The sequence below is a fragment of the Alnus glutinosa genome, chromosome 1 (genome assembly GCF_958979055.1).
Source record: "Alnus glutinosa chromosome 1, dhAlnGlut1.1, whole genome shotgun sequence".
Lineage (NCBI taxonomy): Eukaryota > Viridiplantae > Streptophyta > Magnoliopsida > Fagales > Betulaceae > Alnus > Alnus glutinosa.
The window spans coordinates 22,992,423-23,012,166 of NC_084886.1; the positions used below are offsets into that span (position 1 = coordinate 22,992,423).

Consider the following 19,744-nt stretch of genomic DNA (forward strand, 5'->3'; position numbering starts at 1 on the left):
TCTTTAAAAAAATTGATTTTTATTAAAAAGTTCTCTGATGTCATATCAGAGACAACTTTTTAATAAAAATCAATTTTTTTTATTATAAAAGGGTGACAAGGAGGGATGATGGGAGGATGTGTAAAAGCTCTCGGTAATTTTGAAGTTATCAATTGGAGAAGCCTATTGGAAATTGGCCAAATGAATGGCCAGCCCATTAAGTTCTTGGTTCATTGGTCAAGAAATGGGCCACCACAAACGGCGGTTTGTAAGGGCAGTCTATAGGCAGATCTGCATAAGATAATACCCACTGTAGTAACAAGCGAACTTGACAACCACAACAGCAATGAAAGCATTGGAACTGGCAGAGCTGGAGCCGCTGAAGTTGAGCACCACCGCGATGTCCGGTAAGGAAAGTATGATGAAGGCACTGGGGACATCTATGATTCAAATGATTGACCAACTTTCGGAATGATCCTTGACATCTTCCTTTGAAATACATGATACCCTCTTATGATGGCTCATGACATTCAATTAATGAAGAAGCACCTTATATGTTTAGTTATTAAAAAAAGAAGAAAGAAAATCGCAAATTTTGAATTCCAAATTGGTTAATGAGCTGGCTAATGCCAAATTATCTGCAAAGCATTATATGCAAGACCATGAAAAAGAAAGAAAAACTGGAGAATTAATTGAGGAAGTATGCAACGAGCTTCCTAAGGAAACTGCAGAAGATAAGGATGAAGTTGAAGCACTTTTAGAGAGAGTCCATGAAACTCCGAAGTAGAAGAGAAAAGGAAGATGTTAGGTATGGATTTACGAACCAATTGTGCAAAAGACTGCAATTACAATAAATAAGACAAAACAGTTACACACATGAACATTAAGATTTACGCGGTTATCTCAATGCGAGATACATCCACTGGTAGAGGCGTTCACGAAGAAATTTACTATCAAAGATAGAATACAAAATTGTAAAGAGAAAATCATTAAAAATCCAAAACCCTAATATACCCAAATCTCACTCACATAAAAGAGAGTTTTTTTTTTTTTTTTTAAAGGAAAAAAATAAAGAAAGAGAGACAAGAATACAAACTTTTCTTTTACCGGGAATCTTTGTTTCTCTCATTTTCCTCTCACTATGTGACTTTGTAACACCCCTCCTTACTAACATGGCAGTCACAACAAACTCATGAATTTTATTTTATTTTTTTAACAAGAACCGAACCGAGTAATAGTTGAAACTGTCGCATCAACATTGTAAAATAATTATGAAATAAAAATATATTTCCTAACATCAGTCCTCTCGTAAACTTCAACTCAGCTCAAGCTTAATTCAAACTAGAACAAACCAAGCTCAGCACTCAGTTCGGCTTGTTTGCCCTCCCTAGATGCGACACAATTGACGTTCTTCCCCTTTTTGGTTTTATTAAGCAAAGAGACTAGACAATCACCACAGCTTTATGTGCTGTTTTATAGCTTAGAAGAAATGGCTAAAAAGCATGTAACAACACGTGATCCCCCGTAATATGAAAAGCTTGGGACCTCTCAGAATTTCCCAATAGCCTATCCTCTAGTCAACCAAAGTACATACAGGGTACAAATTGTGATAATAAATTAACGGAATTTGGGGCAAAACAATGTTTAAAAACAAAAAACCAATCCACTAAATTTGATTTCCAAAATCACAGAGGTACAAGGCATATAACCACCAGTCAAATATAAACAAGAATACATAGATATGTGAAGGTGAAGCAATCATTTTTTCTTTCTGCTATAAAACCAGAAAACCGAGAAAGTTAAGCGACTATGTAATACCTGCACATCAATTGCTCCATTTCTGTGCAAGCATAAGAAACAACTCATATAGAGGTAAGAAGAATAAAGGCAACTCCAAATGGCCGAAAACAGACAAAATGAGGTTCAATTGAAAAGTTGCTATAACTTATCGTCAATAAATTTTGGAGAAGCTTTCCTATCTATGCCTCACTTCTCTGTACAAACATACAAACAAATTGTGGGTTGATGAGCCCAGAAACTTGGGGGTTCCAATATTTCCTTTATACCTGTTCACTTCCCTTGAGAATGTTGTACTTGCAGAGAGGACATGTGGCGTTCATCTTGAGCCATTTCACAATGCATGCACAATGGAAATGATGGTTGCAGGGAAGAGCATGGAGCTCAGCTCCATCCTCATATGGGCTGAGACATATACAACATTCCTGGAAAAAAAGAAAGTCAAAACGAAAATGTCAAGAAAATTAAATTCGTCTATAATTAATTAATATTATTATTATTATTATTTTTTTTTATCAGTGTATAAAATAAAATTCTAAGTGCATTGGCAATTTTACTACTTAAGATAGACAGTTTCAAGTAGATCCCAATTTATTTTCTGGTCCTTAAAATTTTTCTCTTCAACTTAGGCTGTATAAATTAGACTGTTGTAAGTCACTAACCAGGCAATCCAGGATCATAATTGGCATAAAAAAAGGCATCCATCATACATGACCAACATCCAGGTCCTAACTTGTGCCTTGCTTCAGGCTTCTCAGTACAAATGTCTCAACAATGGTAAAAAAAAATTGCTTCTAAGAAAACAAGAACTCCTCCACTTCTTCACTGAAATTAAGCAGGTGTCCCTAATCACTCCTTATTAACCCTCATCAGATCAAAAGTATTGGAGTGAAATTTAATACTTAGAAGGTAAAAAGTAAGAAAAATATTCCTAACTGACAGTAGCATTCAACTTTCATTCATTGTGCACCCATGTGAATAAGGTTAGATGTATTTGCATACATATCCAACAGGAAATATGAACGGGAAATATTATCACTTTTAAACGAAGATGAACAGAATTTCTGATCAAATATGTAAAAAGGCAACGTTCAACAGAATAAGACAATAAAATCGCTGGCGGACTACCAGGAAGCACCCAGCCCCAGCAACCCAGAGCTGGCCTTAGATGAAGACGGCAAAGGAGGATCCCCACCGGCAGGCCTCACCGAGGCAAAGGCAGCCGGCCTAACACCCAGCGCTGCCGCCCCTGAAAGGACAACGGAAAAAGCCAATGGAGAAGCCCCCACCAAAACCAGCACAGACCTTGCTGACAACAAACCAGTCTTGATTGCCAGACCTGCAAAGCCCCCGGAAGCAGACGAGAAAAGAGTAGGGGCCGCCCTTTCTAAATTGGACGGAGTAGAAGACTTCTCCAAGAAAATCTTCGGGCCAGAAACCTCCGAAGAAATGGAAGAGGAATGCTCTAAAAATGCTGGAATAGTAAGCAGTCGAGAAGCCCAACGCTTCTGGCACCGGATAACCTAAACTCAAAAGTTCAGAATCCAAACCCGCTAGGAAAGCGTTGGATCCAAAAACTGGAGCAAACCCCACCTGTTTGGCCTTCTTGATGTTGGGCATAAAGCCCACCCTCTTGGATCGAGCCCGTAGACTGATCCCTCTAAGCATAGAAGGCTTATACACCGGGCCCAAAACCAAACAGCCCAAAAGAAGAGGTCCTGCCCAAGTTCTTTGGGCGTCTGCATACCCAATCCAGCCAGTCACCAAAAGTCTCGAGAATCTTCCTGAAGATCCCATCCTCTTGCCTCGAAGTGTCACAATCACACTCGATGTCACCCTCTGAAATCTTACACTTCGAGCACGTCTTCCTACTTCCTCTGCAACTTCGAACCCTAGAGCCATAAGCATGACGGTCTTTACCCAAAGGACCAGAAGGAGTCCTTTCCAAGGCGAAACAATCCACCTCCTGCCGGACCATCACTTGCTCCAGCCCCAGCCCCAGCGGAAGAATCTTCTCCACCTCACACTTGCAACTCATCGAACTGCACCTGGGGCCAACACAAACACGAAGGGTATTACCTAGGGGACAAAACGATTGCTTCTCCAAAGAAAAACAATCTACCGGCTGCTGAACCACCGTGGAGCAGTCTAGAACCATCGGAAAATTCTCCTCCAAAACTCCCCTAGCCACCACCTACTGCGTTTCCATCTTAGATACACTGTAAGCATCAACGCACTTCTTCCCAAAGCCCTTGACAGAGACGGGAGCCACCGTATGCACCACCTCCGTGAACGGCATAGACCCAGCTGCCTTACCCATCTTCCCAACATCTTCATGAAATGCCAAGACTTTAGAAAGCTCGCCTGAGACACGACTCCAGCGCCGCCCATCACGTCCTTTGGGAAGCAGAACCAGACCTCTCCGGCCACCCACGGCGTAGCTCCCCACGTCCAAGAAACGGCCAAACCTATACCCACCTCTCTGCACGATGGTCACCTTAAACTCCTCCCTAAAAGACTTGACGAAATCATCAACCCCAGGATTTCACAAAACCTCTTCCACCACCAATAGCAGCCACGCAGTACAACGTGAGCCCAAAAGAACTACCCCTGGGAAAGCTTTTCGCTTCTTTGCTACCTTGAGCTCTGTAGACCCTTGCCTCATCGAGAACATAAAAGATTTAGCCTCCACATAGAACCGGCTCTCCATACCCAACCACAGACGTCGACCCCCAAAAGGGATCGAAACAAACGCGCTACCACGCACCGCTCACATGATGAATCAATCAAGAGTCAATCGAAGTGTAAGAGCAAAAGTTGAAAAGAATTCTTTGAGGTTGCAGAGCCTCTTTTCTTGACACTCCTTGACAAGAAATCTGGAAAATTTGTAGTGAAAGAGTAGAGGTAGAGAGATGATGGCGATCTGAAGCTGAAAGCTAACGGGACATGCTTACACATTCCCTTGCTTGCGGAGGGAGGGAGAGAGAGGATGATGAATAATCATACAAACTATAATAGATTCCCAACTCGTACTAGACTTCGTCAAGGTTACTCAATAGCCTGGATGTTCCTTGCGACTACTCTTCAGGTGCGGATGCGTTAGATGAAAGGTTGCGTTATTCTCTCCTTGTGATGTCGGAGTTTGGCGCGCCTATTTCTCCGTCGGAATCCAAGTCGGTGCTTGGATACTCCCGGAAGCATAAGGTTCGCAGATTGGATTAGCATCTGCTTGTGGAGGCTCTAGAGGCTTTCAGTGCTCCCAAGGCTCCTTTGCCGTGTTTTGGGGTTGCTGCCAAGCCCTTGTCAGCACCAGCAAGAGATGGAATAGTGTCTACGCTTGCTCGAGACGAGGTTTGTCAACCTCTTTTTCGGTGTGGCTTCCTTCTCCCAAGCGGCACAACCCTTCCTCCATCAGAAGTGGGTGGGTCTCCCCTCTCTTCGATCTAGTCTGTGCTTGGGTAACCTCCTTTGTTGTCTTTCTCAGAGGTGGGTGAATCTTCGAGGGGAGGTGGTTTTGAAGAGATTGGTGGTCCTACCGGGGTAGCGATTGATCTTAGCTTCTGTTTTCAAACTTTGGGGTCTCCCACGAGGGGAATGTGAAGGGATTTTTTTGGCTTTATGGCTCAAATTGATGCGGAGCAACGTCAAGAGGCTTCAGTCTCCACTTCGAAGTTTAGAGGGAGTCGTGAAGTCAAGAACTTAGAGTGCTTGATTAATTATGATGCCAGGGGTTTTGGTTCTAGCCGGGGCAAGGCAAGAGGGCCACTAATGTGATGTAATAGTCTTTGGGTTTTATGAGTTGGTTTTGTTGGGGTGTTTAGGTTTCCTCTTGTTTTTGGGTTTTTTGGGTGTTTTTCCTTTCTTCCCCTCTTTTTTTCTGTTTTGGTGTCCTTTTTGTACACTTCCTATATGCTTAGGGGCCCCTTTACACTTTTTATAACCTTCTTTGCTTACTTATCAAAAAAAAAATGTGAAAATAATTACCCTTTTCACGATAAAAAATAAAAATAATACCATATAACTTTTCAAAAGAAAAAAAAGAAGAAAAAACACATACCGCATCCTCAGGTAGAAGTATACGTTCATTTGCCAAGTATTCACTGCTCGTTTCTACTGGAACCATTGACCCTGCTCCCCCATTAGGCTTTTCCTCATCGCTCAATATTTGAAATCTGTATTTTGGAAGGATACTGAGATCTGCTTCTGATGCTCCTTCCTATTTTGTCACAGAAGAGACAACAATACTAAGCAGTTGCAAGAATATGTTACAGATCTTTGAGTCATAGTTAATGGCTCCAACTTCATACCTGTCCTGCAACGGCATAAAGAATTGCAATAATGCATGGCAAGCAGCAACAGAGAGCGATCCCAATCAAACATGCCAAAACAACACAAAAGATGGCAAAGAAGACATCAAATGCCAGGAAAACCACAGCCAACCTGTAAAAATTCAGAATCAGAGATCCTCTGCAGAAAATGTTGCATGCAACATAAACAGGATTATGTTACATAAAAGTGGATCTCTAATTTACATGGAAGAGTTATGGTTCTTCTACGATAACACATGAGATCTGCTCTAATTATCGAAAATCATACTTACCTTGAAGAACCATAGTGCACTAGAGCAAGATAACTATCATTGTGACAGCTTGGTTGTTTTAGAAAAATTAAAAGAAAATTTGATTTGGTACAGGGGACTAAAGCTTAAGATCAAACTATGGGTCAATATGAGCTGATGACTCATGCCATAAATTCCAAAAACTTAGAATGTTTATATAAGGAAAGCTATATATAATATAGTATGATAACCTACAGAAATAAATAAATAATGTTTCCATAGTATCAGAGTGGTTGAAGCATACCAGTACAAACGTGGAGCATATTGCAGAAGGATATTGCCACCAGAGACAACCCAATAAAAGCCAACTATCCACCAGAGAAACGATGCCATTGTATTCACCGATTCACAGCGTTTAGTGACACTAAGCCAATCACAATCAAATCAGTATGGGAGGAGGCAATATTTCATAAACCTCATCGTTCAGTTGATGAAACAGCATATAATAACAAATGTAATGGCAGATGATGCAGGAAGCACCAAACAAAAATAAAAGTTAATGTTATAGCATGGTCTGAGAGATGCTTTGCAGCTTTGTCAATTACAGCAAGAATAAACATAGTGCCTGATTCAGCACAATCAATATGAGTATTCATATGAAGGAAAACAGAAGCTACAAGACATTGCCAACCAATCATAAAGTGATCTATAAAACAGAATTTTTAGATTAGCCATTTACGACTTGATGCCTTCAAAGTAGGGCTGAAAAGGCGGTTGCGGTTAGCGGTTCTTGGTTAAAACTGCTAATCACAACCGCTTAGGCAGTTATCAAATAGATAACCGCCTCCGCTAACCGCCTAGGCGGTTAGCTGTTATTTCATAATCGCCATTTAGCGGGTTATTGAACCGCTAACCGCTTTTCCTATTTTTATTTCTTGGAAAAAGAATTCTATGAAAACAAAAAGAAATAGGAGGCCATGAAATCAAGAAATCGAAAAAGAGAGAGAGATCTTACACCCCTGTTTGGCTGCAATATATTGAAGAAAGAAAGTGACGAATAAAAATTGGGAAGAAAAGGGAAGATGGGTAGTGCGCTTATCTTTGAATCACCGTTCACTAAGAAAAAAAAAAAACGGATGTTGAGGAGGCCCTTTCTTTGAATTGCCATTCACTAAGAGAAAAAAAAACGAATGTTGAGGAGGCCCTTCAGTTCCAATCCAAAACCACAGCAAAAAATTTCAAATACACTTAAAAGGCGTTGAGAAGGAAAAAAGAAGGCACATGTCATTGATGGGGTATTGGGAAGAGAAAGCACGGCCTCCAAGTGGGTGTGTTTTGGGGAGGAGGCTTTTGTGATGAGCTACCTACGAATGGGAAAGTGTGCAGTTGTAGTAGGCATGCTTATAGTGGGTAACATGGAACAATGTGATAATTAATGGTGGACAGTAAAATTAAGGAGGCGTGGCAGCTAGACTAACGTGTAGCAGTGAACTTGTAACAGAATGGTTTTTGATAAGTAATTGTAACAAAATGGTTGACAAGCACAAGGCTCAAAGACTAAGGAAAGTAATGGTGGACAGCTAAAGCACCTCAGAAAAGTCCAGAAGAGTGTGTTTTATGTCGTAGTTTTTGCGTTTAATTGAGTGTGTTTTACACTGTACGCATTGCGTTGGAAGCTGGAAAGAGTGTGCGTAGGAAAAGTAAAAGAAATGAAGAGTTTAAAATAATGGCATTGCTTTAAATGTTCAGGTTGTAAACATATATAATAAAAAATGCATATATATATATATATATATATATATATATATATATATATATATATATATATATATATATATATATATATATATATATATATATATAAAGGCAACCGCTAACCGTATCAAAAACCACTTTTAAAAGCGGTTATAGGCGGTTAGCAGGCGGCTAATAACCAACCCTTTTTTTCAGCCCTACTTCAAAGGTTCCACCCTTTCTTACTCTCCAAATGCTTTACATCAGACATAATAAAGCGTATTCTAGATCATGCTATCTTGATGCCAACCAAAACACCTCTCCAAGAAATCACCATTTCTGCAACTGTCTTATGCATAACCCACATGAGCCAAAATAGAGAAAAGACAAGTTACCAATATTCCTTAGTAATAGGACAATGCAATAAAGATGATTTCCCTGGCTCACCACTAACTTTACAAATACAACAACAATCTAGTAAAATATGTTCTATGATTTCTAAGATTATTTTTGATAGGTAGATTTCTAAGATTATTTGCTAGTAAAATCTTGCCCATTGGCAATAACCAACTAAAACAGCCACTTTTTCAGGTGCTTTTACCTGCCAACAACCCCCATCTTCCGCTTGGTTCTCAACAGTATGTTCTGACCTCAAACTTTAACTCTTCCAAAGTGATCAATCCATTCTATCGTATCGATTACTATGGTTTCCTACAAAGTGTAACAGATCTAGGAAAACATCAACGACTCTAATTCTCAACCTTGCACTGCCTAACAGCCCGTGGTACAATGAAAGTTACTATTGAACCGTTCCACAACAATCATCAGAATTTCATATTTATCCCACGCAACATAAAAAGTTGAAGAAACTAGGTTTTCGATAGAGCCTCCCCACACCAACAAATAATGCCCAATTGAACACAAGCAGCATCCGCTATTATAACTTAACCTGTCAAGAAAACTTCGACTCCAGGACCACTAAACCCATCCAGCCCCTACTCCACCCCAACTACCTGCTTCCAGTTGCAAAATGCCATATCCAATTTCCAAAAAGTACATGATTGAAGATTACAAAAACCCCCCAGACTAACACAAAGTCCAAACCAAAAAGCTTAATTTAGTTCAATATTCAAATTGAGCATAAAAATTTCAAAATCGAAATTCAAAATTCAACAAAGAAAACCTCACCTGGAGCGGCCGGGACTCCCCGAGACCCTGTCGTCCTCGTCGTCGTCCTCGCTAATGTGGGCGTCGTCGTCCACCAACTGAGACCTACCCCTAGCCGTCCTCCGCGTGTTCCTCCGGCGGAACTCCATCCAGACGAGCACCACGTGCACCGCGCACTGCAGCGCGTATCCGCAGATCCAGATGCGAATGGGCGTGTTGGGGCGCTCGTCCAGCGTGCAGAGCAGCATCGCCACCGAGACGACGACGAAGGCCGTGTTCCACATCATGTCCAGGGCCACTACCGGCTTCGAGTAGCCCCAGTCGGCTCGTCGCTCGTCCAGCTGCCGGGCGGCGGTCTCCCGGACCAGAATGGAGGGGCCGCGCCGCCCCGTGGCACGGCCCAGAAGGAGCGCCAGCGTGGCCGGGCGGGGCGAAGTGGATTCGGAGTCGCCCTGGCGGGATAGTAGGAGAGGCGCGTTGGTATCAGACGACGCCGTCGCCGCAGCGGTGGAAGAGGACTGCGATGACACCGACATGGGTGGATGCTAGAGAGTGAGGAGAAGAGGCATAATTAGACAGAAATACAAACAGCTTTCCTGCTATTTTACAAAGTGAGTGAGAGGGTCTCTTCTCTTATGTGTACGTTGAATGGTAGATGCGTTTTTACGTTGATCGACAGTCGCGGGGTTTGGTGCTTTTATAAGGCGTCTCCACGTTGAGCGTTATTTTGAAGATCCACGTAGGCGTCTCTATTGAGCAGAACACATCCGCATTCTACCTAACCAACCCCACCAAATTCCAAATTTATAGACCGAAAGAAAAAAGTAAAAAATTGGGTTGACTTTAGATTTCAGAACATTGGTAGCTCAAACCGGGATTCAAACGGCCCGAGCCACGACCGCACAACACACTTTTTTTTTTTTTTTTAAAAAAAAAATGTTATTTAATAATTTGTTATATTACTGAGATAATATAATAGTAAATTATCTTCTTCTTTTTTTTTTTTTTTTTTTTTTTAAATACCACTTTCATTCATCCAGAGCAGGTTACAAGCAATAAAAATAGAGGGGATGATTACCCCAACAAAAATCCAAATATGATACAACCGTGCCTATCACAAGGAGGAGGGAATGAGTGTTTTTTCAATTTCAAAAGAACTAAAAATGTCCCGACCCTATCAATCTTGGACAAAGCCAAGGATTTGTCCAAACAAGTTGGACTAAAGACCAAACCAGTGAAGAACAGGGACATGACTCGTGCAAAGGCCTTTAACTCTGTCCAAAACAACCCTGATTAAAGGATTGGGCGGGCACTAATTTGGTAAAGGGAGTAACAGACCCTAAACAAGGTGTAACGCCCCGCCTTTTACAAAAAGACATAAGTGAAAATTTCAAATTTTCATGTGACATTACGACATCGTCATAGTTAAGATTTGGCAGCGAAATATAATGTATTCAACAGACTTGGAATGAAATAACATATCAGAGCTTCTAACTAAAATACATCTAGACATCCATTATAAAATACTTAGAACAAATATATGAAAACATGTGTCAATAGTGACACAAAAGAATACATGGAAATTTTAACAATCTTCTCAACATAAAAGGTTATAAACACAGAAGACTACAAACAGAATACAATCTATGTGTCCTTAGCTTTTAAACCTTTTGATCTCTAATCTTCATCTATAAAACCTGCAACAACATATATATATATATATAAACAACAACAACACAAAATACCTTAAGTGAGTCCGCTGTTTCCAAAAATATAACGAATACTGATTTATTTAATAAATGCAACATAATATAAATATGGCCTTATAATCACATATATACGCAATATATGAACCATGGTAGCTAATCATAGTCATAGATTGAATATAAACATAACCATAAAGCAATAATATGGTAGTTTTAAATGCAGAGTTTTAGGTATTTCCCTTTTTCCACTCCTCTGTTGGCCTTGGCACGGTTAGCGTGTTATTTGAAGCCTTAACGTCCTCACTTTAACTTTTAATTATATTCTTTGGGAGCCTTGACTCTTGGAAGCCTTGGTTTCCCTGGTGACCTTGGTACACCAATTTTTGTATTTATTATTCTCTTTTCAGGTACTTCCTCATTCACCGAGAACATTGGAACTCTAGTGAAACCTCACGTACCCACTGTGGATCTTGATCCAACAGCTTGTTATTAGACAGATTATTAAAAATAATAAAATATGCAAACCACATGCGCAAACAAGTAAATAAAGCAGTAAACATAATATTATAAGAAAAATTAACCAGCTTCGTCCTCAGTAAGTATAAAGATACTTACCGTTTCCGCTCCAAAGATTGTCCACATAAGCTGCATAATTATACCCATGCATTAATAGAATACTAGGTGAATCTACTTATTTCTTTATTTCAAATTGTTATTTATCTCAATATCACAACGGCTATGCATATAATAGTTATATAAATATAACCTTATCATTATATTTTATACCAACAAATAAAATAATCATTTTGTATTAATAAAATGGATGGCACAAAAATATTGATATTCTTTTTTTATCGTTTTTGATCTCTAAATAATGTAATATCGTTTAGACATTATAACGACATATAGAATGGATTAATTATAATGCCACATATTTTATGTGGGTATTATAATAGCATTTGTAAATAATAATCAAAATACCCATTTTTAATAAAAATTGCCCTTTTCACTTTTAAATCATATTAGCATAATATTTCTTTTTAGACATAACAATTAATATAACTAACTGCCATAATTATAAAATAATCATAATTTTATCATTTTATAAAATTGGGCAAAATAACGGCATTAATATATTGAATGCATAAAAATACTTAAAAATATTTGAACAGTATAACGATGCTTTTGTAAAATAGTAACTTTTTATTCGGGCATTATAACGGCGTATTTTATATTTTAGTCACTTCACTTTGAAAATTCTTTATAAAAATCAACATTAAAACGTTAGATTAAAAACTCATAAAATCAACAATATTAAAAACAAAACTTTATCTAAACTAAATATCATTTTCTTTTCTTTTCTTTTTTATTTTTCCTTCTTTCTTTCTTATTCTTTTCTTTCTTCTTCTGCAGGTAGAGCCGAGAGACAGAGATGGAGAAAGAGAGAAGAAGAGCTTGGGAGAAAGAGACTTACCCACGAGAGAGAGAGAGAGCTTCAGATTTCTTCTACCTCTGTTGCTAGACCCAAAATTGAGGGGGACAAAGAGAGAGAGAGAGACCGAATTTGAGAGAGATTGGAAGAGAAATTGAGAGATATGAGATGTGATCAAGGGAGGGGATTGGGTTCCTTATATAGTGAAATGGACGGCCAAAATCAACCCAAAACGATCGTATCCAACGGCTGGGACGAAGATTTGAGGAGATTTGGTATTAAATATCAAATCTCCGGTGATTCGGTGCATGAATCCGTTTCGGCAAAAAAGTCGATCGATCTACTTGAACAGTAGGTCGATCGATCTACTTTTTACATAATAAAATAATCGATCGATCTATTATACTTAGCCAAATTTTCACATGTTTCAGCACGAATATAACTAAATCGCTCGATCGATTTCGGCTTCTGATAAGGGTTCGATTCCTTAATCGCACGATCGATTTTAAGACATTAAACAATCGCTCGATCGATTTTATAATCGATCGATCGAATTAGACTTGGTCTAATTTCTAATCCTTGTTAACTCATATACATTTATACATATATTCTAAATATTTAATCTCTTAAATATTTATATCTATCTTCATGAATATTTATTCCACAAATATTCATACGTATGTAATCCTTATTATTAGGCCCTAAATCATATTTTAAGATATTTTATTCAACATCTTAAAATACGAGGTATTACACAAGGGGTAGAAAAAAGCAGGCACAACTAATAATAGATCAAAAGCTCTAGAGAAAGGGTTTGCAAGAGAGACCAAAACCCAATCATAGAAATTATGAAGACAGAAAACAGTTAAAATATTACAAAAAACCACTGTTACAAACCGGAGGACAAGGTCGTTGAAGGTGGAAATCTGCGCGAAAGTCATTTGGATCTGGCTCGTGAAGTGCACGCTCCGACGAGTTGGAACCAGACAACTAACCAACTAATGGTGGATTGAATAGGAGAGAGTCGAGAAAGATGGAGTGGAGCGTATGGTGGTGAGACCTCCTGAAGTTAGTAGATCTAAGTTGAAAAACATCAGATTTAAGAACTTCAAAATACCGGTTGTTTCCTGGCCAAGAGCGGATGGAGACACTAACGTCCGATCTGGTGGTGGAAAGAGCAAAACAGTAAGAATTTATTGTCACATTATTTTAGTTGTATGAATTAAGATTTAGGGATGCTATGCATATCTTTTTGTTCGGAAAAATAAAAATTACTTAAAAGCTCATATGGAATAATAAAAGAAAAGAAAAAAAAAAATCATTCTAGGCTTGCACTATATATAATTCAATAAGTTCCAGAATTAAAATTCTCCAATATCGAAATGATTTTCCACGCAAGCTTCTCATCTGCTACCGACCAAGTGCAGCAAACGAACACTGCTTCAGATTTATTTTGAGAACTATCACTTATTCTGTAAGGGCACCTGTCCTTCTGACAAATGGATACATGAACAGATTCTACTTGAATATGTTCCCCAAAATCTTGGACGTTTCCTCCAGAAAGTTGGTCTGAAAGTTTTATGTACAACATGCGAAGCCAAGAGCACATGTCAGATATGCAAGGCACATTATTTGATGAAGTAAGATCTTTGCTTTTGGTCTCTTCTAAGTTGCCAATATTTATGGGGCAACAGTAAGCAAACTGAACCTCGTGCTTCTCTTCTCCCAACATGAGAAGAAGCTCATCTTGGTTAGCAACCTTTGCTTTTTTACTCTTTTCCTCAACCAAGATCCCTTCAACTGTCCTTTCATCAGTTACCTGCAGCCATGGCATGGACTTTCTATCTTTTAAACATGAATCAGATTCATCTTCTGAACTGCATCTCGAAAACTTGAAGTTTGGATTCAAGCTACTTCGAATAAAAGTGTTTGAGGCTCCTGCTTTCACATAATGAGTTGAAGGAATGCAAACTGTCTCATTGTTTGCAGGGTCATCACATTGAATTCCCAATTCAGAATATATTCTTCCTTTAAGAGTAGCCATCTTAGGTTTCTCGCCATGTACTAGTATCACATGCTTGGGGGAGAGAAATTTGACAAGATCCATAATACCTTTGGCATCTGTATGAGGACTGAAAGACAGCTGGTGAATCTGGCAATATAAGACATGTTCAGGAGAACTTTAGAGAATGGCAAAAATACTTAATACATTCAGTTTTTCTGAGAGAGAGAGAGAGAGCTCTACTTTCAGAAAGAGTAGCATATTGTATGGTTTCTGGAAAGAAATCATTTTAAGGACAGAAAAAGCAAACAATCTTGTTCTACTCGTGAAGTCTATTCATTTCATGAAAAGCAATAAATTTGTCTATCAAAGAAAAAAAATACTGCAGCTCAACTATTTCCTCCCTGTCAGGCTCAGGTCATCTTGGGGGTTTGCTTTGTTGGGGTGGTGAGGAGGGGGAGGGGGCTGTGTGGGGGTTATCCTAGACAACACTGCCATAATAAATGGAGATAAAAAAAATCATCCAAAGCTTCCCTAACAAAGAACTAGCATAACCGTAAAGCTGAAACCTTACTTTAGCAATCCAGCAGAAACAAAAACAGATAAAAAGAAGATTGAAGATGAGGACAACTCTTAAATGATAATCAGCAAAACTCGGACACAAAACACCCAAATGAAGGGCCTAAGAAAACAGGCTTTAGAAGGTGGTTTTAATGCAGACATGAACTAAGTTCCAGCCAACCCTTTTTTTGGGCAAGTCTCAACCTTATAGAGTTAAAATTGTGTGAAATCCAAACTTCAGTTTCCTCGGCAGTTATTTGTTAGTCCGATACAGCATATATGTAGCCATAATTAGTCTCTCTAGTTATGGCATGTTTTTATATTATTGCTGTAGATATTCTGTAATTAGTAGGTTGATTGTAGTTGCCTTATTTGGTCTCCTAGATTGCTGTAATTGCTGAGATTCAGCCTTGTAATTACTGATTCAATTTCTATATAATACAATAACCCTCACAAAGAGAGGTATTCAGTCCAATTGACATTATTGACATACCTACCATATATGCTTTTAATTACCAATTTAGACCAAGTACATATCTAGACTCAGACTCATAATAATCTCAAAATGTATCAGATTTTGATTGGCTTTACAATCCTTTTTGAATGAATTTTAGATTCCCAATCTGCTGAGCTCTCCAAAAGCAGTTGCGTAATAAGGATGAATAACAACTAGTTGACTACAAGCTCCCTCTTGATAAATAAATAGGGGAAAATCTTATGTATGCTAATCCTGGACCACATTCTTATGTGCTTGTACACACACACACCCACACACACAATACATATCACAAGAAAGGACAGATTTGATGCACACGCACACAACAAAAGCTCCAAGGATATGAAAAGACAAAATATAATGAGAATCATCTAAGGTAGGTAACCCAGCAAGCATGTACTTTTAAATCTTTGACCAACCAAATCCAAGGAGCCTAATAATGACAAGGATAACCAAAAAAAAATAAAATTAGTGGATAGGGTCAAAACTATTTTCTCTCAAGTTTGTTGACAGGGCACTTCAAGTCATATAACACCAACAAATAGGTTGAAAATATGTGGTTGCAAGCGGAAGATTTTGAGGAGTAGGTGAAGAGGTGGTGGGGATCCTACATTTATGAAGGTAGGCCGAGTTATGTGTTCGCACGAAAGTTAAAGGCATTGAGAGCTAACCTGAAAAAATGGAATGAGGAGGTGTTTGGGAATGTAGGGGTGCCAAAAAAGGAAATGGAGAAGGGTTTGAGTGAGCTGGATATGATTGCTGAGGAGAGACTGTTACCTAAAGAAGAAAATATCAAGAGAGAAGACTGTTCTAGAAGTTTAGAGCGGAGTATTTATCTTGAAAAAGTTAGTTGGAGACAAAAATCAAGGACATTGTGGTTAAATGAGGGTGACAATAATACAAAGTTCTTCCATCGGTTGGCAAATTCACAGGCTCTAGTCATGGATGGACATCGGACTGATGAGACAACAGTTATTCAGAATCATAGTGTGAATTTCTATAAAAAGCTGTACTCTGAGCAATATCAATGGAGACCAAGGGCAGATGATTTATCTTTACTTTCCATTGATGATGGGAAAAAAAATATGGATGGAATGAGAGTTTAAGGAAGATGAAATTTGGGAGGTAGTACAGAATTTCAAAGGCAATAAAAAACCCTGAAGGCGACCCATTGATAATGATAGAGAAACAAAAGTTGAAATACAATGAGCAATCCAGCCTCGCCATCTCTCTCTAAAACCACATCTCTCCAATAAATAAAGCAGAAACTCCCAATTGACATGATCATATGCCTTCTCCAAATCCAATTTGCAAATAATGCCCGGTATTCCAAATCGAATCCTGCTATCCACACATTCATTAGCCACCAATGCAGAATCCAATATTTGCCTCGCCTTGATAAAAGCAGTCTGAGAATGAGAAACAATCATCCCCAACACTGACTTCAACATATTTGCCAGAAACTTGGAAATGATTTTGTACATTCCACCTATTAAACTTATAGGTCGAAAGTCCTTGAGTTCCACCACTTCGGCTTTCTTTGGAATCAGCGACACAAAAGTAGCGTTTAGGCTCTGGTCGAATTTTTCACTATTCTGAAATTCCTTTAGCACCACAATTATCAGTCTTTAAGACCTCTTAGCACTTTTGAAAAAATGCCATAGTAAATCCATCAGGCCCAGGGGCCTATCGCCTTTGAAATTCCGTATAACCCCCAAAATTTCATCCTCCTCGAACTCGCATTCCATCCATATTCTTTTCTCATCATCAATGGAAAGAAAAGATAAGTCATCTGCCCTTGGTCTCCACTGATATTGCTCACTGTACAGCTTTTTATAAAATTCCACTGTGATTTTGGATAACTGTTGTGTCATCAGTCATATGTCCATCCACCACTAGAGTATCGATTGAATTATGTCTTCTATGTGAATTTGCCAGCCGATGGAAGAATTTAGTATTGCTGTCACCCTCTTTTAACCACAATGCCCTTGATTTTTGTCTCCAACTCACTTCTTCACAATAAAGGTTCTGCTCTAAACTTCTAGAATAATCTGCTCTCTTGAGATTTTCTTCTTCAGATAACGATCCCTCCTCAACAATCATATCCAACTCACTTAGACCCTTTTCCAGTTTCTTTTTTTGTACCCCTAGATTCCCAAACACCTCCTTATTCCATATTCTTAGGTCAACTTTCAATGCTTTTAACTTTCAAGTAAACACAAATTCTAACTTTGGGTAATTTATGCAAGAGCAACATTATCGTGATGGAGAGGGGCTATATGTGTAAGATTGGTGGAGAGTCCATTGATTAGTTGTTCCTGCATTGTATGGTTGTTACAGAATTGTGGAGTACGATCTTGGAGCTGTTTTGTGTTGTGTGGGTAATGCCGCGATCGGTGAAAGAGATGTTGGGGAGTTGGAGGGGGCAAAGGATTAACCGGTTGTTGATGCTGATTTGGAGAATGGCTCTGTTATGTTTGATGTGGTATCTATGGAAGGAACAAAATGCACGCAGTTTTGAAGATTGTGAGATTGGTTTGATTAACTTGAAGAAGTTGGTGATACAAACATTGTTTATGTGGAGAGTAACGATACAGTCTACGTCTGAGTGTTCTTATTCTGATTTCTTAAATATGTGCTCTTCTTTCTCTTTGAATTAGGGGTATCATGTATACATCTTGTGTACTTGGGTTGCGCTCCTCTCGGCTTTTTTTGAAATATACTTTACTTATCAAAAAAAGAAAACCGTTAACCTGAATTCTGCTTCCATAGAATGCCCAAAATTTTTAACTTTAAACCAAAATTCTTAGAAAAAAACCAATAGTGAGAGCAGAATTTTTTTTCATATTTCGATGCATAAAAAATTCAATATAAACTGCCATGAAAACGAAACCTCATCAATGCAATCTGAATCAGTACCATTTAATATTTAGCAGCCAGAAAAAGAACTTAAAAGTCATCTGCTAATAATGGATGGATGTAAAAAACATGAAAAATTAATAGCATTCCATTTTTCAACATTGTTAATGATCATTGATTGAATTAAATGACATGATTTCATTGATGTCATTCCATTTTTATGATTGTCAATGGTTTTTTTATTTTTTTTATTCAACATGAAACAAGGGACTGGTTGATGCCCTGACTAAGGCAAAGCTTATTTTTATTTTTTATTATTATTTTCTTTATAAAAAAAGGTACTACATTTTCCCAGGTAGTTTTCATTTTCTTAATTTTAATCGATAGGCAAGTTGTTTAGGAAAAGACACCATAATATCTCTGTGCTTCTTGTGTTTCTATTCCTCCCTAGTGAATGATAAATTGAACTAGTTACAATGTTCATATGCTTCATAACACTGGCGGAACCAGGAGTTTCCTTTTTGAAGGCCACACCAAGTTAGAATCACAATCTATGATGAACAGAATATTACATTTTTTATTTCATTTTTTCTAGTCCATGACATAAATGCTAGCATGGATTATCATGCATGCATCCATGGCATATATAACAATCTTGTACACTATGGATTCTGAAGGCTTGTAAATCTCGCGAAATTTACCACTGTCACTGTGTATAATGATACCAGCAATGTGCAACATAAACAAGTTGTATTGTGGTATTGTCGTATTAACATGACAAATTACAAACCACATTATACATAAAACCACTTATCTACAAAAATTAGCATAAGAGTAGCATATTTGTTTGAAACAATGTTGTTTCCCTTGAATTATTTGGGGTTTAAACTATTATCAGTTGTTACATAATGTTGGTGAATGAGAAACTGCAATATTTTGCATGGGAACACAAATTCTGAAACAAGTGGACATGATTTAAACCTTAATAAAACTTTTAGTGACAACTGTTTAAATTTAAAATAGTATTTAAAAAAGTGTTTTTTTTTTTTTGGGGGGGGGGGGGGGGTATGGCCCTCCTTTGACTCCGTATGGCTCCGCCAGTGCTTTATTACAATAACTTCGGAATCTGCCATATTTACCTTTACGAAAAAATGTATCTCCAGTTCAAGACTCTGCTTACCCAAATAACCATGGGTAAAGATAAACCAAAAGGAATAAAGACTTCATAACATGAGGAAAATATATATATATATATATTAAAAAAAAAAAATTGATAAGAGGCAGAAAATATATGAGCGATAGGAGATAATTATGAACCTGGCATCTCACATCGAGTTGAGTATCCTTGTCTAGATCTATTTTGGTGGGTTTACCCGACATCAATTTATGTCCTATAGTTCCAGCTGCACAATACCTACAGTAGGAGTGATGCAATGGAGATTAGTAGCATTTT

At 38.3% G+C, this 19,744-nt stretch overlaps 2 protein-coding genes across 2 annotated transcripts in view; both read right to left on the minus strand.

Annotated features, from left to right (window-relative positions):
* Window positions 1-1,622: 1,622 nt before the first annotated feature.
* LOC133877310 (E3 ubiquitin protein ligase RIE1) lies at window positions 1,623-9,890 on the minus strand. The gene is made up of 5 exons (XM_062315567.1): window positions 9,257-9,890; window positions 6,639-6,758; window positions 6,084-6,216; window positions 5,834-5,992; window positions 1,623-2,201 (listed from the first exon to the last, which is right to left on the minus strand). Exons 1-5 carry the CDS (start codon window positions 9,769-9,771, stop codon window positions 2,040-2,042), a joined length of 1,089 nt encoding a protein of 362 aa, XP_062171551.1. The 5' UTR covers window positions 9,772-9,890; the 3' UTR covers window positions 1,623-2,039.
* A 3,754-nt stretch (window positions 9,891-13,644) lies between these two features.
* Window positions 13,645-19,744, minus strand: part of LOC133877300 (cleavage and polyadenylation specificity factor subunit 3-II) — a 45,344-nt gene continuing 39,244 nt past the window's right edge. The window contains exons 12-13 of the mRNA XM_062315557.1: window positions 19,609-19,705; window positions 13,645-14,525 (exon numbers count right to left, since the gene is read on the minus strand). Coding sequence (XP_062171541.1) covers window positions 13,719-14,525; window positions 19,609-19,705 — 904 coding nt within the window. The 3' untranslated portion in view covers window positions 13,645-13,718. The remainder of the gene's footprint in view (window positions 14,526-19,608; window positions 19,706-19,744) is intronic.